The sequence below is a fragment of the Oncorhynchus mykiss genome, chromosome 12 (assembly GCF_057628025.1).
Source record: "Oncorhynchus mykiss isolate SJ-2025 chromosome 12, ASM5762802v1, whole genome shotgun sequence".
Lineage (NCBI taxonomy): Eukaryota > Metazoa > Chordata > Actinopteri > Salmoniformes > Salmonidae > Oncorhynchus > Oncorhynchus mykiss.
The window spans coordinates 87,096,490-87,119,747 of record NC_143033.1 but is presented as its reverse complement, the minus strand read 5'-3'; the positions used below and the strand labels follow the sequence as shown (position 1 = coordinate 87,119,747).

Here is a 23,258-nt window from a genome sequence, read left to right as displayed (position 1 = left end):
GGCAAGAGAAATAAGTCTTACATGCATCAATGGCTGTCCTCATGGGATGGTTTTATTGAATTACAGATATTACATTTTTATTGAAATATAGTGTTTGCCAGAGATCTGGTGAGACGAAGCCAAAGAATTGAGACATTCAAAAAATTATCCCTGCCAGGAGAATGTTGCAAAGTCAACCACAAGCATAGTTGTTATATACACCTCCAACACCACAAAACCAGATCCAATCATTCATTTGAAAAAAATATTGTATTTATAGAACCATAAAATCTCAATGATCCATTCCTTTCAATTATAGGTACAATAGTGCAAATTTGAGTGTCAAAAGTGTGCAGCAAAAGAAAATAAGGCAATCTTATTGGCTACCACAAAACAGCACTGGATTAAAGGCATATCGCAAAGTTCTGCAGTTGACATCAATTGGATCTATTATTGACACTGTACTACATTATAATCACATTACCGGTATATGCCCTTCTTCATACAACTATCCTACTATCCATACTATCATACAACTATCCATACTATCCTTACTACAGTATAAAGATAACATACAGCATATGCCATATAGAAGAGGCCTTTATTCAAAGTGATTTACAGTCATCCGCGCATACATTTCCAGTATGAGTGGTCCAGGCAGGATTCAAACCTACGACCCTTGGTGTTGCAAGCACAATGCTCTACCGACTGACCCTTGTGCAAGGCATCCACTGGAACATGCATGGTTTGAAGCTCTCTTCTGAACATGACATGACCCTCGCTGTTAAAAGCTTTGTATACTTCTGTGCTCACTCAGCAGTGGAGGACCCAGCACTACCTGATTAATTGAGCTGTTCCTAACATTCTTCACCTCATCCCTTCAAATAGTCACCTTACCGTTTGGTTTTTGGGGCCCTCCCAATACACTACCATATAATATTAAGGGCTGTCATCATCCCTCATCCCCAACTGACACGTCAATTCTCAAATAATCTACAGTTCCACCTACACACAATGTATTTACAATCATCTAAATAAACCAAACTTCTACACTTCAATCATTTTTATAGGAGTGTTCTACAAATGTGTTCAATAGTCATTCAGACACTGATCTGTTGAGAAATGCCCATATTTTAAAACTGCACTGTACATAAAACCAAGAGGAGAGGTTATGCCCCAGGAGATAGCTAACACAAACAATCACTGGATTTCATTACGAATTTGGCACATGAGCAGTCAAACAATTTTATCAATACAAAAATAATTTCATTTTCTCAATGTTTGTTTAGTATGGAAATAGTGAACAGAAGTTGAACCCCTACTGAGAGTGGTGTCAGAATTCAGCCAGGCTACAGCTCGCTAAACCCCCTGGAGGGGTTGGAGTTTTCAGAATACACCCCCCACACTTCTAGAACAGTCTGGGTAGGTGCCAGCTATTAAAGGCCCAATGCAGCTGTTTTTATCTCAATTCCACTTTATGAAAAAAAACTTTTAAAGGAGGCTGATTTTCCTGAAATGCCGTCAGTTATTGTAAAACGAGTACGTTTGACAGTTGCCATTGAAAAAGCTGCCTCTTGTATTTCATGTTATAAACTAAGTTATGGCTTTTAGAGTTTAATCAGCTCTGCAACCTGTTCTTTGGAGAATATTTAAGGTTAAGGTGTTCAAGGTTTATGATTCTTCGCAGGTCTGGTTCTCTTGCTGGTTTGTGGACAGTGCATCCCCAATCCTATCCTGCTTTGGGGCAAGGTCACCACTGGTTACGACGAGCAGGAGCAGGCCGCCTGTTCAGGGACAATCATAACGACAGACCAACATTAATAACTCTCTCCCATTCAAGTATTTTTGATGCGTAATACAGTTTGGTGATTGTAAGGGGTCTAACAGACCTTTTTTTGTAAGGGAAGACTTAGGAACATTTATTTCCTAAAATTGTGTTTGTGTCCATCACATTTTTTACATCTCCCTGCTTTCTTTAGCTAATGATTCCTATTACCATAGCTGCCTGTTTTCTACAGGCAATGTGATATATTATGTGCAGCAAGAGACAAATCAAATCAAATTGATTAGACCATAAACTTGAACATTTAATTGAAAAACAGCATACTTGTACACCAAAGGCCTTCTACAACCCACCACCACTATTATTACTAACACTACAGCAGAGTATTGAGTTGTATAGTAGAGTATGTGCACCTTGTATTCAGAGAAACATCAGGAAGGAAGAAAAAAGAAGAATGAATAAGTTATTATTCCAGGAATTCTTGTCCTTCACAACTTTCATTCCACTTTTAACTCAAGTCGAAAGGCAAGCAGCCCGTTGGCACAGAAACACCATAGCAACATCCACAGTGAAGGAGGGGGAAGAAGAGAGGAAGGCATACCAGGAGAGAGAACCATGAGGACAACCAATGAGAGAGGAGAGAGAGGGGGGACCACACAAGACACAAGGAGACACCAACCACCAGTCTCTTTATTGTACACAACACCTCTTTATTTAGCGCTCATGTTCCAAATGGGTTCATTTGTTTATTCAAATCCAGGAAATTACTAGAGGCACTTGACAAGGCTTTGCAAAAACTAAAGAAAGATTGACGCAGGTCAGTTCCCCCCCACCCACAAGATGAAAGATACAGAGCATGGAGAGTGTGGGGGGGGGGGCATCCATTATGGAGAAAAGGTCGTCACCAACATCTTACACTTTACAGATCAGGAGATGGGGTGTAGGGGGACAGGCTACAGTGACCGGTACCGTCAGGTGACGTTCATAAGGAGGGGACGTTTTCGATTCCCTTAAGACTCTTCAACATCAGAGAGTGACAGCATAAATGTAAGGCCAAATCTCCTCCTAGTAGGGGTTCAATACTTGGTCAAGAGATTGAAACCTTTTGGAGCATGGATAGACTCCATTTCCCAGAGGCTTTAGTTGGAGTTAGCTGAGATCAGAGTCAGACACCCACTAGCAGCACGGTCACTGTAGACAGACCTGATGGGAAATGTATGGGAAGAAAAGCACATTCTGCCCAGAAAATATGGTTTTAGACCGTTCTTACCAAATTCACCCTCGACCTGTACCACAATCTGTAAGGGGTACAAGGTATTGGACTGAGCTCTATATAGTTTGGACAGGTTCTCCAGGCAGGATGTATATGTACACCAGAAAGAGCAACAAAAGTTGAACTCCCGCCCCCTGCTCACCCTCAATATTCATCACCAAATCAAAACATCAATGTCGTCCATTTGTCACTCACCCTCCAAACTCCCCCCCCCATCCCAACCCCAAAATTCACCCAGCAAAAATCAATGATCAAATTACCATCAGAGGAATCAAATGATATTCATCAGTAGAAAATCCCATCTGTGAAGAGACACTCTTCACTCATTTTTAAACCCTCCCAGTGGCAACAGTTATTCCAACTAGAACCCTGTAGTGGAAGTCGCTACCAGAAAGACATTCAGTCTCCCTTCCAGAGGAGGAGTAGTAGACTGAAGGTGCAGTATACAGCTGACATCATTTCTATCAAAACGATACATGACAAATGCCCAGGGTTATAAATAATGAATTAATGCGATCTGGAGATTACAAATCTCAACATTTCCCTACATCCCAAGCGAAGTCAATATAACGGCTGTGTGTTAGTGCTTCAATTAGTATAACGATTACTACACATTAAAATGTTTGGTTTTCAATGAACACCATTAAACATCATTCTCCATCCATTCTTTTTAAAACTGGAGACATCACCATCTCTGTGTGTCTGTACTGAGACTGTCCATCAGCTATGTACAACGGTGTTTCCAAGACACCGGGAGGATCTCTTGTCCATAAAGACAAATGACCATTGAATTGTGACAGGAAGAAGTGTCGGTCCTAAACCGCCGTCTCTCCAGCTCTAACCACATAGCTCCCCCTTCCCTTTCCCGCCTCTCCACCTTCTCACCCTCCTCCAGGAGAACCTACTGTACTCTCCCCTTTACCCGTCCTTGTCCTGAATGGGACTTTGAATGAAGGTTGGCTAAGGCCTCAGTGAGATTGACTTAAGGTGCTGGGATAACTCTATACTTAAAGATGTGTGGAGAAATCATCTCAAAGTGCTGACAACTCTCTCTCTGTTTATTGTGCATAGTCTTAAATTAATGACAACCTCAACACTACCACTGGATGTATGGATGTACACAGAAGTGCTTCAAGTGGTCAATCTAGATGACATTTTCTCAGCGGTGGCAGGACATTCCAATAATAACAGGCACATTTTAGAAGGCTGCTCTCAGCCTCATGTGTAGCCCTGCACTGCTAAATTGTCTTTTTATGCCTCCTTTTGCTGTGATTTGAGACTGGTTTTAAAGCTACATACAGGGGGCATTAAAACAGACAAGTCACTCAAATAAAATAACAAGAAAGTATTCATCAACACCACCGTAGTCGTAATAATAACTATTTTCCCGTATGAAATCAAGTTAGAAAAACCACAAAAAAATGAACAGGATGTCTGCGTATATTACACAGAGGTGTCGGGTGTAGTAGAGCACGAGGTGAGGACACGTCTAAAGATGGAGGGAGGGAGGGTAGCTAGCCTTTTTATGTTTAGAAAGGTTGTGGACTATGCTGTCGTCCACATTTTCAGAGAGGAAATTAACAATTCTGTTACCACAAAAAATAGTTTGCTTAGGGTCATGTCACTTCCATGTAACCATCCACATCGGATGCCGTGACTGCACCCTGCTGGTCAAAGGTGAGCGATTAAGTCTTGATGAATCTTTTGATACATATGGTACAATATCCAAAACAGTGTAATTACATCTCTTCTGATTCTGAGGAGTCAAGTGGTTATGGTTCCTTTGCTTCTTTAGAATGTGGAGACCAGAGAGCCCACATGTGTAGGAGACTAAGGGAGGGTTAGCAGCTTATATCAGAGAACAGTTTGAGTCGACTACATTAGATAAGTCTGGTTGAAATAGCAGATATCAATGTGCATAGATACTGTATAGGGGCCCCCTCCTCCCCTGCTCTCTAGCCCTCCCCTCTGGCCTCAGTACACACAGTCTCACACACACACACACACACACAGGTGAGCCTGGCTGGTTCTACTGGGTAGTCTAGTCTAGCAGGGAGGGCTCGGCAGGGCGGATTATGGTGGGCCGGTGAGGAGCGCCAGGGGGTCTTCGGCTGCAGGGAGGGAGAGAGAGAGAGAGCAATGAAACAAACCCAGACAGAGCGAGCAGGAGAACAGATGAGAGATTGTGAGACGTGAATGGAGAGAAACACTCCCACTGAGAGAGATAGGGAGAACAGATGATAGATTGTGAGACGTGAATGGAGAGAAACACTCCCACTGAGAGAGATAGGGAGAACAGATGATAGATTGTGAGACGTGAATGGAGAGAAACACTCCCACTGAGAGAGATAGGGAGAACAGATGAGAGATTGTGAGACGTGAATGGAGAGAAACACTCCCACTGAGAGAGATAGGGAGAACAGATGAGAGATTGTGAGACGTGAATGGAGAGAAACACTCCCACAGAGAGAGATAGGGAGAACAGATGAGAGATTGTGAGACGTGAATGGAGAGAAACACTCCCACAGAGAGAGATAGGGAGAACAGATGAGAGATTGTGAGACGTGAATGGAGAGAAACACTCCCACAGAGAGATAGGGAGAACAGAAGAGAGATTGTGAGACGTGAATGGAGAGAAACACTCCCACTGAGAGAGACGGGAGAACAGAAGAGAGATTGTGAGACATGAATGGAGAGAAACACTCCCAATGAGAGAGATAGGGAGAACAGATGAAGAAACAGAGAAAGAGAGTTGAGCACAAAAGAGAGAGGAGTTAAGAGATGGGGTTTATGAAACCGAGAAGATAACCACGATAGAGGAAAGAGAAAGGAAGAGAAGTGTGTAAAGAAAAGGTTAAAGTAGTAATGTGAAAGGTGGGACTGGGAGGAAACTTAAATCCATCTATTGACGTCAACAGTCAGTCAGAGCCAGGTGCTGCAGTTACAGTGATAACCTGGCAATTCAACAATGAATTAAGAGGGTTACACAGGTTAATATAGTGTCGATGAGGAGACATTATTCCTGTGTGAGGATATAGGTAGGTAGGTAGGAACTGCTCCCTCCTGAGAGGTGGTCTTACCTGGGCACGCCAGGGGGGATGCGAGCGGGCCGAGAGGGGATCAGTGGGGGGGCACTGAAAGGGTCCTGATGGTTGTTGCTGCCAAAGGCGTTACTGGGCGGCGGGCCCGGGCGAGAAGGGATGGGGGGCCCCCCAAACGCTGGGGAGGGGTTGAGGGGTGGTCCCGGCCTTGGGCCACTCACTGCAGGAGGACGGCTTGGGGGAGGGGCTGCTGCGGCCGGGGGGCGGCGCTGGGGGGTAGGACTGGAAGGAGATGAGAACAGAGAGAAAGAGGTGTGGGGATTGGAAAAAGAACAGACAGACAATGAAATATACATTATACAAACACTGCACAACGATAATAAGCTTTGGTCGACTGTATAGTCTCTTACACATGACCTCCTTTAGTTCCCACATGACCCCCTTTAGTTCCCACATGACCCCCTTTAGTTCCCACATGACCCCCTTTAGTTCCCACATGACCCCCTTTAGTTCCCACATGACCCCTTTTAGTTCCCACATGACCCCCTTTAGTTCCCACATGACCCCCTTTAGTTCCCACATGACCCCCTTTAGTTCCCACATGTGACAATGGATGAAGCAAAACATCTTCCATTACATGAATGAAAGAATTTAAGGTACATTCACTCAATCCACATTAATGTCAAAGTCAACAAATCCCTTTTGTATGTGTGAATGTGTACACACACACACACACACACACCTGGCTTCCTGCATCCAGCTGTCGTTGACGGGCGGCGGCACGGGGACCGTCACGGTGGTGGTGGTGATGTCACCGATGATGTGCAGTGCCTCCTTGAGGGCGTGGTACATGCGGAGCATCTCGTCGCGGCGCTGCGCCTGGTCAGCTGACTCCTCCATCAGGCTGTTTTGGTCCCCTGACGAGTACAGGTAGGCCAGCAGCTCTGAGTGGATGAAGTCCTTAGCCTGGGGAGGAGAGGAAGACCATGGACTGCAGAGAAACAGAGGTGTCCTACTCCTTTCACTACTCACATCATACTAGTCTGCATGGAAAGATGGAGTCACTGAATAGTCGATCTTCAGTGATGCTAGAAAACACAAACACCCCGGCGCTTGTGGAAACACAACACAAAGGTACACGAAGCTGTGTGATGGAATCCCTTGCTATAAGACAGAGCCTGCTCAGTATAGACTGTCTCTAGGCTTTTTTCACTCACGCTGTTGATCATGAGGTGCATGATGGTCTTGGGCATGAGGTCCCTGATGGACTTGTTGACGATGCCGATGTAGGAGTCCACCAGGTTACGGATGGTCTCCACCTGCCTCTCCAGCTGGGGGTCCATGGAGAAGGTTTCTGACGGGGCCGTATCCTCAGTGTCCACCTGAGGAACACAGAGAGAGACGTTACTTCTGAGTGAGGACACGTGACCGGTCCAAACAGGTCCTTTGAATTGAGGCCACACGTACCTGTTCTCTGAGTGTTTGAGGTCAATACACGATAGCTAATACTACTGCATGCCATTGGGATACCTTTGCGGTAGATGTATGCCATTGTGAATCATGCATCCAATCGCTCTGATATTAGTACCTCATAATCTCCCTTGAGATTCCCATGAATTGGCGTGCATGAGAAGAAACAAGCAGTAGGACAATCATCAGTGACGTCATCAAGAAGTATAGGTGCATGCCTAGTGTTCATCAAATACTGACAAAGGCTGTCACCACAACGCATCCGTTCGTTTGACCTCTGCTTCGGCTAACATTCAAACTTCAAGGGTCGGTTTACCAGACACAGATGAAGCCTAGTCCTGGACGACAAAACCCTTTCAATGGAGAATCTCTGTTGAGCATGTCCTCAAGTCTGTTGAGCATGTCCTCAAGTCTGTTGAGCATGTCCTCAAGTCTGTTGAGCATGTCCTCAAGTCTGTTGAGCATGTCCTCAAGTCTGTTGAGCATGTCCTTAAGTCTGTTGATCATGTCCTTAAGTCTGTTGAGCATGTCCTTAAGTCTGTTGAGCATGTCCTTAAGTCTGTTGAGCATGTCCTTAAGTCTGTTGAGCATGTCCTTAAGTCTGTTGATCATGTCCTTAAGTCTGTTGAGCATGTCCTTAAGTCTGTTGAGCATGTCCTTAAGTCTGTTGAGCATGTCCTTAAGTCTGTTGAGCATGTCCTTAAGTCTGTTGAGCATGTCCTTAAGTCTGTTGAGCATGTCCTTAAGTATGTTGAGCATGTCCTTAAGTCTGTTGAGCATGTCCTTAAGTCTGTTGAGCATGTCCTTAAGTCTGTTGAGCATGTCCTTAAGTCTGTTGAGCATGTCCTTAAGTCTGTTGAGCATGTCCTTAAGTCTGTTGATCATGTCCTTAAGTCTGTTGATCATGCCCTTAAGTCTGTTGAGCATGTCCTTAAGTCTGTTGAGCATGTCCTTAAGTCTGTTGAGCATGTCCTTAAGTCTGTTGAGCATGTCCTTAAGTCTGTTGATCATGTCCTTAAGTCTGTTGAGCATGTCCTTAAGTCTGTTGAGCATGTCCTTAAGTCTGTTGAGCATGTCCTTAAGTCTGTCCAGGACTAGTCCTCCTCTGTGTCTGGGAAAGCGACCCAAAGACTATTTGAGTGAGTTTGGGTTCAGTACCTGGTCCTTCTCAGGGTAGACCCCAGCCCTCAGGAAGGAGGCTTTCCAACTGTCCACGTCCTCCTGGGTGTCACAGGCCAGTTCAATCTGACGCAGGTCCTTATACACATTCCTGCTTGATGGATGGCAAAACACAAACACAATCAGGGTGGGTGTAAATTCTATTTAATTTCAGTCAATTCACTAAGTAGATTTCCCTCAATGCTTCTCGATGAGAATTTTGTAACATTTAAATGTCAGTTCACTTCCTGAGTCACTGAATTGAAATGACAGACTTGCATGGAACAGGATACACAACACATCCATTTCCCTGACCTGGATTCAGTGTTGAAGACGCCAAATACGTGTTTGGTGGACATGAAGCCTTTCTCCACGTCCCTCAGCTTGAGGTTATCTAGGGGAAGCATGTACTTCTTCTCTTTCTCCTAAAACACAGAGAGAGGGGGGACGGGGGATCTGAACTCAAAAAAATTATTGAGAAACAAATCCTTGAAGCCATTAAAAACACTAAAGTACACAAATAAGAGGAAGCCATGAAGACAGCCATGAAGAAACTGCTTCATGGGTAACTTTGAAAAACAGTGGAATAGAACACTAGGCTTCTCCACCAATGAGCAGAGAGAGAGGAATGCATTTCCTCTGTATAAGACCCAGACCACCAGGCTGGTGAGAAGAGAGGGAGAGAGGAGGAGCATGGGGGAGAGAGAGAGAGAGAGATGGGGGGAGGGATGCCAGCTTTGAACTGTTGAGGAGAAGCATCTGGAAGCGTTTATGTCTGCACTAACACAGAGAGCCGCTCAGTCCCAACAGTTACATCACTCTAAGCCAATGTCCTAGTCTCACACACAGACACACACACAAATATATAACCACACACATGAAAACATACAAACACCCATGTGCTTGTGCAAATGCAAACACGTAAACACATAGACGAATGAAAGTGGCATACAACCACAAACCAAGACAAACATACACCCCCCCCCCACACACCTCCCACCCACCCCCCCCCCCCCCCCCCCAACCCGCCCCCAGTAACCCAGTACGATTTCCTGCAAATTCCAAAGGCAGATCCCTGCTGGAACATTTCAACCCGCCTGCCACGTCAGTTTGCTTCCACCATCCTCCCTCGCTCCTTCTCCTCTTCTGCTCCTTCTCTTTCTCTCGCTCTTTCCTCCACAGAGGACTGGTCAAACCTGAACGGTACCAGTTGTTTTGAGGCGTAGTCAGAGTGACAGGTTAAAGGTTTGTCTTCAGCTCTGGTCAGCGGTATCTTTTGAAGCTCTGTGTTTCGCTGAGAGAGGGGACATCTTCGCCAAGGCCTGGGCTGCTCTGACCGAACTAATGGTAAGTTTAACAGTCAGACTAGATTTCCCAATGCATCCGTCTGTAAATGTTTAACTTGCCTAGGATGATCCCTAGTGCTTCTGGTTTACTTCTTTAATATTATTTCAACTTTGTTCCAGTAAAACATCATAAAGTATCATCGACATGCCTTTTCCATATATTTTCCAGCCTTTGAAATGGCCTACAGAGCATTTTAAATCTGACTGTAGAGAGTAGTGTGGTCACAGAGTGGGAAAACACTTTTCTGTTTTGTTCATGTGCACAAAGTAAATACAGTAATGGCTGTTGGAACTTTAAGTTGATCCAATTCTATTAAAACAAAGTTGTATGCTCAACATCTCTCCATTACATCAACATACTAAATTAGTCAATACATTTATATATATTTGGACCTCAGTCTGAGTTTGGTTGCTTTCTTTATCAGAGGAATGTTTACTCTCCCTCCATCGCTTCCCCCCCCCCCCCCCCCCACCTCTGTCCTGTCTCTAGGGCAGTGACCTGCAGCCGGAGCGACCCCGCGGACCTTCCCCCCTCCTCACCCCCCCGCCTGCCCAGTGTTCAGACTACCTGTTCATCAGGCTGAAGCTGAACAGTAGTCTGCACATTGGTTAGGCTGGGCCGGGACACACACACAGGACACATCTAACTACCAGCCAGCAGGGGCTCTGGTGAGAGGCTCTGGCCGGGTCTGATTCTCCACCATGACAATGAGAGGGAGGAGGGAGCATGCAATGCAGATCATATATCAGCCCATGGAGTAGTAGCAGAATCTTTCTGCCAGTTTGTATTGTACTATTTTGTGTTGTACTTATCCCAGCGTTAGACACTCACCTCCTCATCCTTGTACCAGGATAGTGACTCTGCGGTAAGGATGAACCAGTACTCCTTGGAGCCTCCCTTCATGATGCTGATGTTGATGGTGAGCCAGCCTTTGCGGATGACCTGTTAGGGGAGAGATAGGGGTGGGGGAACAGGGGAGCGAGGGGTGGTGGGGGACAAGGTATACCAGGAGGATGGAGGGAAAACAAGTCATTAAAGTACTCATGATTTACCTCCTGGAGATCTTGTGATATGACTAACTTAACTGACCAATAAAAACCTTACCTGGGTACTCAGTGTGAGTTTGGTTGATCCTGTCTTACCAATATAAGCACTAAGATGTTCTACATACTCTAAATGAACTCTTCTATTCTGAGTATAAAGATTTACAATTCCAACAATGTTTCTGAACATGATCCCTGATGCATACGGTGTGGAGATTTAAACAGGAAACCTCAAACAAACCTTAATGACCTCAAAACTAACTAATATGGGTCATCCAGACCAAATGGGACCCACACAGGGTCAGGGATCAAGGGTCGGCGGTGGTATGTTAGAGTGAGCGGGTCAGTAAAAGCTAGCCTATACACGGTTAGCCAAAACAGACTAGGGTTAGTGGGTTAACTGGGCAGAGTCGTCAGACATACACTCCAGCGTAGGACACTGTAGGAGGATAAACACCTTTCTAAGGAACAGGACATAGGGAGATGGAGAGGCAAGAGGAGGAGGGCCAGACTGTGGGAGAGGAATACAGCGATATGCAGAGACAATGGAGACGGGTAGACTGAGCCACAGCTCACGGAGTGGACGGGTAGAGAGAGAGGGATGAACAAAAATAAAAGGATTTAAGGAAGGGAGAGAGGGAAGAGAGATGAGGCAGGGTTGAGAGGTTCTTTCTGTAGACGAGTTGTATGGGGTCCTCAACCTTTTTACGCCCAGGGACGCCCTCGCAGGCAAACCGACAACCCAGGGAACCCCATCCTAAGTTAGCAAACATTGTTTTCACGACTTGTCTTATCAGGTGAATGATAATGTCAAGCAGAAGTAATAACATTTTAAAATGAATATAGTTGGTAAATAGTTTTTCATTATTTTGACCTCCCCACATATAACTGGAAGAGGAAGTGTAAACTAACAGCCTATTTGCTAGAAAAGGTAACTCCAAACACATTTTCACTAAGAACAACTGTTTAGCGCTGGTTAAACAAAGGTTAGCCATGTCTGGACAAAAATGTATGTCCAAGTCAACAAAGCTTTGCAGCAGCACTTGCCACAGTGGTAGTCTATTCACAGGTGCTGTTTCAAAGCCTATGTCAGATACACCAGTGAGTGTAATTATCTTTAATTAGTGTAATCTGTTCAATATTAGGAGTTGAAAAATAAAGTTGACATCAGAAAGATACTCTTATTTTCTACTGCATGTAATTCAACATTTGCTTATTCAGTTGCTAGCGATATTCATAAAAACCTTTAAATAAAAATCATTTTTTTGGGACCCCTGCAGTACCTCGTCAGATATCTAGGGGGCTGCTGACCCCTGGTTGTAGTACCCCTGTATTAGAGTAATGCTCTCATTGTTACTGCCATTTCAAAGAACCATCAGGTGAGGCAGATCTCAAGCTTGGACAAGGATGCTGTCAAGTTATGCCGATAAGACAGAACATCAACCTCTCTCTCCCTCTCCTGTGTCTTAAAGACTGATTGGGGTTTATGACGGGGAAGGGGGTAATTAGTAGGAAAGTAGCAAAAGAAATGAGAGGGGAAGAGGCAGTAACATAGGAGTTAGCTAAATTCTCAGTTTGCCTTGGCGAAGAATTGCCTTACACCCCTCTGTAATGAGAACTTTTATTTATTTATTTTTAAACCTGGCTGGCAGTCAGTGGTCAGTGTCGTAAGTGTTGAAGGTAAAAGACAGACAAGGAGTGTGAGGTGACAGAATAGGGATAGTGAGATGCTTTTAATGCCATGACACTTCTTTCCTCACTGTCTAAACAGAAGCCCTGACATGCAGGATAGGTCAGTGATGACAAAATACAGACATTTAGCCTGTTCCATCTTCAGCTACATCTCATGTTCAGGTTATTATCACTCAAGAAAAGTTAGGCCACTTGATGGCATCATTGCCTCAATTCCTGTCAAAAGTTTCCCTACATTGAAATCACTCATTTCTAAAGTAAACACATTATTTTAGGTCTTCTACCAGCTGGTAAATCAAACATTGATACATTAGATGTATGGAACTATACACATTCCAAATTATTGGAATTATTAATTATTAAACCCAATTTATATTACTTCAAAATCAAATTTGATTTGTTATTTTTTGTAAATTATAATCATTGATTGAATCATGACGCCCACCCTCATGCCATCTACTGCCACCCTCTGGTCCCTGATTGGAATGACAGTCACGAGTCTCCCACAGAATGGTTTGTGGAAAGTTGTGAGGTGTGCTACTAACATATTGTTATAGTGATGATTGGAATATTGAGTTGTGGAAAGTTGATATGCCACGATAAGTTATAAAGAGAGAAAACATCAAGAGGAGATTTCAATGACCCCAAAAGGATGAAAATGTGAACCTCTAGTGTATGATTGTTGGTGATTCATGTCTCCTCCCCCCATTCCTGGAATGATCAGGACCCTTCGACAGCAAGGCAAACTGAGGCGGTCACTACTTAAACCCCTGGACAGGGCAGCATGGGTAAGGACCAAAAGCAGGAGAACTGACACCAGCCACTCTCACATCCTCCCAACTCTTCCATAGTCTTTCACAGGGAATCACAACATTACACTTCAGTGTGATTCAATAATTCAAAAAATACAACAATTCTGCCTGTGCTTGGACAGAACTGGTTTCAACAGGTTTGAGAGTAAATAGTAAATGTTAGTAATATTCTATCTACTTGTCCAATTAAAGACAATTGCTGTCTTGTTAAGTGAAAACAATAATTATTGCGCATAACCCGGATGTTATTGAGAAAGCCGTTACCGATTACGGGTAAGGGGTAAAGCCGACGAGAATTACATCTCTACGATACGACTCTAATTGATCTCCGGTTTGCCATAAGTCTTGAGACTTTGAGACTACTACCTTCTCCTGCTCGCCCTCTCTCAGTCCCTGTGGAGTAGGGAAGATATGACGAGAAAAAACAGAGGAGTTCTGTACACAGGAGTAACCTGGAACAAGTTGTCATAATACCAATTCCCATAACCTCCCATTCTTTCCTAAGTGTCAGATGTCTGGCCTCAGTTCTCCTGCTCTGGTGACCTCTGCTGACTCCTAACAGGGTATGGCTTGGATCTGTGGGGTACTTACCAGAATCTCACCCTGCAGGGATGGGAGGGGGGTTGGGGAGTGGTTAGGGCAAAAGATGGCAGGATAAATCATAGACCAGGGAAAAAGGGGGAAGCAAGCAAGCCAGGAAGGGAGGGAGATGGGGGAGTGGCAAAATGGGTAAGGGGGGGGGGGGGCAGGAAACGTTTGAAATGGTAGAATGAAAGGTTTGAAGGTGAGAGACAAATGGAAGGAATCAATGAGACAACCGGAGAGATGGAAAGAGGTTGAGGGATAGAAAGAACGAAAGATGGAAGGAGAGAAAAGATGGAGACAGCGAGAGATAGAGAGGGAGGGAGCAAGAGAACAAGAGTTACATGCGATTAGATTTCCTTCAAGTACCACACATCGGTTATTTGATATTGGTTGCTTCATTGAGCGAAGCTGGGTCCCATGCACATTCTGAATTACAATACAAAAAGTGCTTGGGTTAGTTGAAAAACATAAAACAATTCTATGATTGTTGCTTTGCTGTTGGGTATCATGCCTTGGTTGTGTTGTAGTGCCGTGCAAATAGTGATAAAGTAGTGATAGTTGTGGTATAAACAGCTGTTCATTTCCTATGCAGGGAAGCAGGGAGGGCTTGAATGACTCTAGTCTAGGGCAACTCTCCCCTCGCTGAAATACAGTGTTAGAAGGTATTTCTATAGGATGTAATGTATATCCTAGAAAATATGTACCCTTACTAGGTTTCCAGGAAACTGAGAAGTGCACTCCATAAGTGTTGATGACATTGAAGCTGACATAACATAGTCACATGATTTCAGGTATTTAGATATCACATCAATAAAGACTTCAAAACACGTTTACAACTGTTTGGATGACACAGGAAGAGAGGTGCCAGGTTTATAACACAGTGGCCAAGGAGGAAAATTAACATCGGACTTAAAGACAGGATGGTATTTGGCCATGATTTGCAGGGGTTATCTTGAAGCTACTTATGCTTAAGTAAATAAGTGCTGTGAGGTTGTAAGTGTCAGGTTAGGTTACTAGTAGTTGAGTCTATTAATTGGTAGCATAGGGTCAGAGGTCAGGTATGTTACAACATGTAAACATGATAGAGGGGGAAGTGTCAGTCTGGGGCAGCTTAATCTGGGGTTGATTGGGAGGGCTGGGTAAGTAAGAGGGTGGGAGGAGGAGGGACAAAGTGTACCTGGTTTGGAATGGCCCTCTTCTTGTTCTGATGTGTATTTCTCTGCTGGGCACTGTTAGAAAAGGACAGGTTCAGACGGAAAAAACACATTCAAAACCACAATCAGCATCAACAATGTTTGGGTAATAATGTGTATTGATCAATCAAATCGTTTAACAGCTATCAAACCTGTCCTACAATTCAAGTTATCAAACATAGTCATGGGAACAGTGGGAGTGGGGTCTGGGGGAACGGGCAGAGAGGGACACCCGATTCGTGACAGCCCACCTGTTGTTGCCGTACCCTGGTGGGCTACCATCATCGTGCCTTCTGAAGTCAAGACTGAAAGTGACGCCACGAGAGACACGTTACCACCCCTACCTACCTGACAACACTTCTCATCAATCCATCAACCCATTCTCCATGCGGATGATTGGAAAGGAACCCGCACGGCATTCAGACCCGCAAGGGGAAATGCTATGTTACGTAATCAGATGCATACCTCAGGCAGAGGGAAGAGACCATAGAAACAGAAGTCATTATATTTCTATGGAAGAGACGTTCAACTCAGCTAGCTACATGCTGTGCATCCTACAGTAATTGCTACACTGGAGACAGTGTAGAGGGCAGAGGTCAACGCATGTCAAGCTCTGGCAGGACATCCAGTATGAGTGTCTAGGGCTGACCTATCAGCAAGATGCAGGAAATCAGTATTCCAAAACATCATGCTATTAGAAATAACCAACGCAGTCAACAGATAAAAACTCCACTCGAACTCACTCAGTTCAATCCCTAAGCACACAACAAATAAGGGTCCTTGAAAAATCAAAACAGCTCCAGAGAGACAGGGTCAGAAAGGGAGGGTGCACAACCTAGCATGCTTGATTCAGCTCATTAGAGGCAGAACTAACCGTGGCGGACCATGCAGCAACGATCTAGCAGAGCTAGATCGACCTTGTCTGACCCCTAGCATAGTATTCTACGGTGTTCTAACCACGTTCATTGATCTGCCTTCATGGCGGATCAATCAGACTGACTGAGTCACAGCTGGTTTATAGCCTGTAGATCAAGGATCCACAGATACAGCCCCTTATTAGGATCAGTAATACAGATAAAAGAAGTGGTAATTGTGGTTTATAACGACAGTGGTCTCTCTGAGTGTCTTTGGGGGTTGTGATAAAGTGGCCGAACAGCAATTGAGGTATTGATTGTTTCAAGTCTATTTGGAATGGCACTTACTGTAGGAATAACTATCAAGCACAGGCAGTCAGGCACACAAGCTTATGGGACTCTACCCGATCCATGTTCAGCAGAGTTCAGTTCAGTCCATGCCCAGTTCAGCAAACAGTACAAATCTGGCTTTGGGCAGTAGTGAGTTAGTCTGGTGCCCAGGACTACATCACAACCACACCTTCAGCTGGGAGCTGAGGCACGAGCATTAGGGAGAGAGGGGGAAGGGGTGCTTGGGTAAAGGGTGTGGTGTATTAGGGTGGTGGTGGGGGGGGGGGTAGTAGGGTTCATACTTGGCGAAGCCTATAAAGTCCTCGTGGTTGGTGTTGATGTAGGACAGCTCAATGTCAATCAGCAGCATCACCTAGAATGAAGACAGAGCTTCACTATGACAATAGAGTTCATTTACATTCACTTAGTCGTTGAACAGACGTCATTAACAATCCGCGCATCAACAACCACTTATCACAATCAGGCAAAGCCAGTCCTAGTACAGACAAAACTAGTGCAAGAAAGGCAAGTACAAACAATCGATTTCAAATGGAGAAATATATTTCTTAAAAATATCCTGTTGGGAGGGTTTCTCTGTCAGTGGTCAGGTCCTGCATTAAAAAAGCATCTCAGAGTAGGAGTGCTGATCTAGGATCAGGTCCCTCTGACCACATCATATAATTCATTATGATCTAAAAGGCTGAACTGATCCTACATCAGCACTCCTACCCTGAGACTCCTCGTAAAAACAGGCTAAATGCACTGACCTGGTCCTTGGTCTTGCCCTCTCTCTCTCTGACGTAGGTGGTGACGATCCTCTCGGTCTCCTCTCTCAGCCGGGGGTAAGAACCCAGCTGCAAGGTTATACAAAACAACTGCAACACTGACCATATAGACAAAGAGAATCACTAGCATACACTAACACTCTGGCATGATTATCCAGGCAGACCTACCTTCCATTTACATATACAACAGACAGGAGATGAAATACACACACTAACACTCTGGCATGACTATCCAGGCAGACCTACCTCCATTTACATATACAACAGTCAGGAGATGAAACACACACACTAACACTCTGGCATGACTATCCAGGTAGACCTACCTCCATTTACATATACAACAGACAGGAGATGAAACACACACACTAACACTCTGGCATGACTATCCAGGCAGACCTACCTCCATTTACATATACAACAGACAGGAGATGAAACACACACACTAACACTCTGGCATGACTATCCAGGCAGACCTACCTCCATTTACATATACAACAGACAGGAGATGAAACACATAAACTGAGTATCCAAAACATTAAGAACACCTGCTCGTTCCATGACATAGACTGACCAGGTGAAAGCTATGAAACCGTATTGATGTCACCTGTTAAATCCACTTCAATCAGTGTAGATGAGGAGAGGAAACAGGTTCAAGGATTTTTAAGCATCGATACAATTGAGACACAGATTGTGTATGTGTGCAAGACAAAATATTTAAGTGCCCTTGAACAGGGTATGGTAATAGGTGCCAGGCGCACCGGTTTGTATGTCAAGAAATGCAACGCTGCTAGGTTTTTCACACTCAATAGTTTCCTGTGTGTATCAGGAACGGTCCACCACCCAAAGGACATCCAGCCAACTTGACACAACTGTGGGAAGCATTGGAGCCTAAATTGGCCAGCATCCCTGTGGAACACTTTCGACACCTTGTAGAGTACATGCCCCGACAAATTCAGGCTGTTCTGAGGGGAAAATGAGGTGCAACTCAATATTAGGAAGGTGTCCTTAATGTTTATTACACTCAGTGTGCAGGATAGGGGAAGGACATAGGCATTCAGCAGTGAATATAGTAATCATATTAACTACCACACACACACTCCTTAAATGGGCATGCACACAAGATGAATGTCTGTGATCTATGGCATAAGGGCAGAGCTTTCAGCCTCAGCTGGGAATGACCATGATGGACACCTTGAGGAGTGATGTCATGATGATTAGCTCTTGTTGACTGGAGTCAACCTTTAAATGGATCAATGGCTAAAATACATAGAAACATTTAGGAAATTAGATCATTCAACCTAAAAAAAATAAAAAATAAAGTAAGTTAACACTATTGTTTTCCTGTGACAGTAAACAATCATTCCAAGCTGACGGTGATTGCTGATATTATTTCATGTTAGTGAAGAACAGATCAGGAGAATGAAGAAGAAGAGGGTGAAGGACAGAGTGAAGGGCAAATCCTTTCTTCAGCTGAACTAATACCAGAGGTAGAGTGACAGTGAAAGGGATGGACTGTGGTGGGTCTTTGAAATGCAATTCCCCCCTCCATCCTCAAGATGGCATGGTTGTTGAGCAGCACTGTTGCTATGGCAACACAGCAACAGGGCCCGTGCTGGGTCAGTGAGGGAGCACAGCCTCATAGCCCTGGAGCTCTACAGGACATGTATACATATAAATATAGCCCTGGAGCTCTGCAGGACATGTATACATATAAATATAGCCCTGGAGCTCTGCAGGACATGTATACATATAAATATAGCCCTGGAGCTCTGCAGGACATGTATACATATAAATATAGCCCTGGAGCTCTGCAGGACATGTATACATATAAATATAGCCCTGGAGCTCTGCAGGACATGTATACATATAAATATAGCCCTGGAGCTCTGCAGGACATGTATACATATAAATATAGCCCTGGAGCTCTGCAGGACATGTATACATATAAATATAGCCCTGGAGCTCTGCAGGACATGTATACATATAAATATAGCCCTGGAGCTCTGCAGGACATGTATACATATAAATATAGCCCTGGAGCTCTGCAGGACATGTATACATATAAATATAGCCCTGGAGCTCTGCAGGACATGTATACATATAAATATAGCTCTGGAGATCTGGGCTCTGATGTTCTGGTAGACAGAGGTCTGGGTCTTGAGGAGGAGGGGAGATGGGGATGGAGGAGGCACGTGATTTGCAAGTCAATGCTTGATTGGACACGTGTGGCTTGGACAAAAGGAGAGGATGTGTGTGGCGAGGGAGGGATACACACAATCCAGGCACTGAGGAGCGATGGCGTGGGGGATGATTAGGATAGGTTGCTGATTGGAGCGCGGTGGAAGAGAGGTGCGAGGGGAACAGGGACGGGCATTCAATCACAGATGAGAGGATACGCTCCAGAACACTCTCTCTCTCTCTTCCTTCTCTTCCCCCCTCTTTCCTGTGAGGGGCGAGGCTGCTCTTGGTTACCTTGACGGAACACTTCATGACGAGCGCGGTCAGCTCGGACACCACCAGATCCACACATTTCAGGCTGGGCTCTTTCAGTTTGAGGATCTGCTTTTTGACTATGGCCTCGAAGGCCAGGTCAGGGGTGAACAACCCCGTTCTGAGGGGGTACGGAGGGTTGGGGGAGCGTAGTGTAGGGGGGCAGCATAGAGAGAGGGATAGACAGAAATAACAAGAGGAGAGAGAGAGAGAAATACAGGAAAGAAAGAAACAAGAAGATTCTTAGTTTAGTTAGTGATCTGTCAAACTAGAAATCTCGTCTCTAGAAATACGAGTAAAGCAAGAAGATAAGGACAAGCCGCAGGCTTTCACATCCTCTTCTCTTGACAGGGCAGTTCTTCTCAAACTAGGTATATAATATAGATATGTGGGCACATATTCAACTCACAGTACCCACATAACACCCTAGCTATGTCAGTCCTAAGTATGTATCATTCTTAGACAGATGAGACCTGCAGCTTGTCCATGTGAGACCAGTGATGCTCGGGGAATGGCCATCCCCAACCATCCCGTCTCCACGACGACGACACCACAACCGTCACAAAACACGACAGCAGCACCTGGCACACAGGCTAGCTGTGGCGGGCTGAGGGGGAGTCAAACTGACCCCATATCTGCCCCATCCAGTCCTCTGGACATACACCACACTAAATCTACACACGTGTGTATAGCGTGTTTTTATTTTATTTATTTAACCTTAATTAACACATTTTTATTTACAATGACGGCCTACACCAGCCAAACCTGGACGACACTGGGCCAATTATGCGCTATAGTCCCTATGGGACTCCCAATCACGGCCGGTTGTGATACAGCCTGGATTTGAACTGAGATGCAGTGCCTTAGACCACTGCACCACCCGGGAGCCCCCGGGTGGTTACACAGTAGACGTTCTGCTTAGGGCCAGGAGTTTTTATTTACTAACTAACTACATGAAAATCTCTGGGCCCTAGTTGTGCTAAAGGGTCATAGAGGCCATGGATGGACAGTTGTTTTGGAGCAGAGTGGGTCAGTGTTGTTCCCCCCCAGTGTCGCCCCCTTGTGGCCAGGCTGGGTCGGGACAGGACGGGAGTCTAGACACCAGGCTGCAGTACCTTGTTGGTGCACTGCCTGACTGTGTTGATGAGCTCCTGAATGACAAGGTCGATACATTTGATACAGGGCTCTTTCAGCTTAATGATCTGCTTTTTCACAATGGCCTCAAACGCCAGGTCGGGAGTGAACAGGCCCGTTCTGAGGACGAACAAAGACACAGACAGGGGGGGGGGGGGGGCGACAGAGATAAGGGAACGGACAAAGGGACAAAAAATAAAAAAAACTGACAGAAGTAGGACGACAGACAAGTTATTGTCCAGAGAGATAGCATACAAACAGACAAAAGCAGATAAAGATGAGTCAGTCCAGAAAATGAGAACAGTAGAACAAATAAAAGATAAAACAGACATTCACAGACAGAAATAAGGAAGAGAGAGCAGAGCCAAGGTTATCAGCATACAAACACAAAACAGCACACAAATCAGTGATTGATGTATGCACAAGGAAATAAGAAGCAAGATATTACAGAAAAATAGAGGTGGGGGGGAAGGAGGGGGGGAGGAAGGAGTGGGGGAAGATGAAATGAGTTTAGATTTCACATCGAACAACAACCATTTGAGTGTATGATAGGCAGTTCTGTAGGAGAGTGATCTGTGGGCATTTTATGCTAATTGCTCTGTGATTGCTAAGCATGCTGTGGGTCAGTTTTACATGAAAGGAGGAAACAGAGAGGGTTGACAGTGAAGAGGAAAGAGCTGAACACAGTGGTGGTGATGTGTGAAGACACAGGAGAGAAGACACTCCTCTCCTCCACTTGCCTGACACCATGGACATTCTTGATGGCATGACTGATCTCCCTCCTCAACTCCTTCTCATCAAACACAATCTGACAGAGAGAAAAGAGAGAAGAAGAAAGAACAAACAATAGAAACACTGTTAATCCATTCTGCACTCTAAAATTCACACTTCTAAACAAGTCAATCAACTGTGGTCAAAACAGTCAAGCAGGCAGATTAACTTCTCTTGTGGAAATATTGTGACAGTGAGTATTGAGACCGCAGCGTTCACCTTGACCAGCTCGAAGGGGAAGCGCTCGTGGAAGATCCGGTTGATTTTGGCACCGCCCGACAGCTCCGCTGTGTCCACCTGGTCCCCAGAGCCCTCGATACGCTTCTCAAAATCCACCCCAAACTGCTGCACCATCCTGGGAAGAAAGACAGAGAGTCAGGGTCAACTCTGGAGCTACTCATTATGGTGGTGTGTGTGTGTGTGTCCTCTACTCACTGCAGCAGGGCCTTGGTCTTGCGTGTGGGGTCATCGGGACGGAAGTTCTTGTACTCCTCCACCTCTTTCTCCAGGGAGAGCACCTGGCTCTGCAGCTTACTGCGTAGCCCAGGCAGAGTGTCCCTGATGTGGTTGGTCAGTTGCTGAGGAGAGAGAGAGGGACACCGTGAGTGAGGGAGGAGAGAGAGGGACACCATGAGTGAGGGAGGAGAGGAGGGAGGGAGAAGGAGAAATGGAAGGGATAGAATGAGCGAGAAGGAGAATAGGAGGGGAGAGAATGTATAGTGAATGAAAAAGCAAGTGAGTTTCAAGGAACATTATAGCCTGGTTTAAGATCTGTTGGTGCCGTCTCTCAGAGTTCACAAGAATGCAAAACAACTGATCTGGAAGTCAGACTAGAACATCAGTGTAGAATAACAGAAAGGTGAACGTTGAGTAATCTCTCACCTGGTTTAGTTGTTTCTGCAGGTGTGGGGTGCCCATGCGCTCGGCCATGTGTCTGTAGCCCGGGTGAGACAGGAAGAACTTCCTCTCAGCAGCCAGCGCAGCGCGGATGTCCTTCCTGCCATCTATGTCCTTCTGACTGCGGTTCACCACGCCGATATAACCTGGAGAGAGAGCGCACACTTATTCCTCTGCAGTCAATGAGGTGTGTGTGTGTGTGTGTGTGTGTGTGTCCCCTCACCTCTACGCAGAGGTAGCAGTTTGTTCTCCAGGATGTCTTTAGCATCCGTCCCTTCGTCCATCAGGTCCAGCTTTGTGATCACGCCAATAGTGCGCAGACCTAAACAGAACCAAACAGTTTTCATCTCATCATATTAATCCTGACTACTGCCTGTCCACCATCCACCCAGCCATCCATTCCTCATCTCCTTCAATTCAATACAATTGTTCAGTAGGAAAAACAATGGGGGGAAAAAAATATCAATTAGCGCTTCTTATTGGACAAGTCCAGGTACTGCGTCAATGTTTCAGTCTATTTGGTGCACCAAATTAACACCACCCAGAAATCAAGTGCCCATCCTCATCCTTTGGTCCTGGGAGTTCCAATAGAGAACCAGTACAGCACCACAAGGCTAGTCC

At 45.1% G+C, this 23,258-nt stretch overlaps 1 protein-coding gene and 1 long non-coding RNA gene across 31 annotated transcripts in view; one reads left to right on the top strand and one right to left on the bottom strand.

Moving 5' to 3' along the window:
• Positions 1-30: 30 nt before the first annotated feature.
• LOC110538675 (dynamin-2) overlaps positions 31-23,258 on the bottom strand; it is a 37,193-nt gene continuing 13,965 nt past the window's right edge. For 3 of the 30 annotated variants that reach the window (XM_090193886.1, XM_036938842.2, XM_090193892.1), the window contains 16 exons: positions 22,861-22,959; positions 22,623-22,783; positions 22,176-22,318; positions 21,960-22,095; positions 21,710-21,777; positions 20,951-21,089; positions 17,328-17,414; positions 16,863-16,933; positions 15,361-15,412; positions 10,883-10,993; positions 9,020-9,129; positions 8,705-8,816; positions 7,294-7,458; positions 6,819-7,042; positions 6,116-6,358; positions 2,452-5,146 (listed from right to left, as the gene is read on the bottom strand). In XM_090193886.1, the coding sequence (XP_090050012.1) occupies positions 5,077-5,146; positions 6,116-6,358; positions 6,819-7,042; positions 7,294-7,458; positions 8,705-8,816; positions 9,020-9,129; positions 10,883-10,993; positions 15,361-15,412; positions 16,863-16,933; positions 17,328-17,414; positions 20,951-21,089; positions 21,710-21,777; positions 21,960-22,095; positions 22,176-22,318; positions 22,623-22,783; positions 22,861-22,959 (1,991 nt within the window). In that variant the 3' untranslated portion in view covers positions 2,452-5,076. Of the gene's footprint in view, positions 1,764-2,451; positions 5,147-6,115; positions 6,359-6,818; positions 7,043-7,293; positions 7,459-8,704; positions 8,820-9,019; positions 9,130-10,882; positions 10,994-13,055; positions 13,992-14,189; positions 14,202-15,360; positions 15,413-15,627; positions 15,682-16,862; positions 16,934-17,327; positions 17,415-19,817; positions 19,957-20,950; positions 21,090-21,709; positions 21,778-21,959; positions 22,096-22,175; positions 22,319-22,622; positions 22,784-22,860; positions 22,960-23,258 lie in introns of those variants that run through there. The other 27 variants (XM_036938832.2, XM_090193876.1, XM_090193877.1 and 24 more) reach the window with 17 other exon arrangements.
• LOC149979414 (uncharacterized) lies at positions 9,768-11,162 on the top strand. The gene is made up of 2 exons (XR_016485378.1): positions 9,768-10,051; positions 10,541-11,162. It is a non-coding gene; the product is annotated as an uncharacterized LOC149979414 (long non-coding RNA).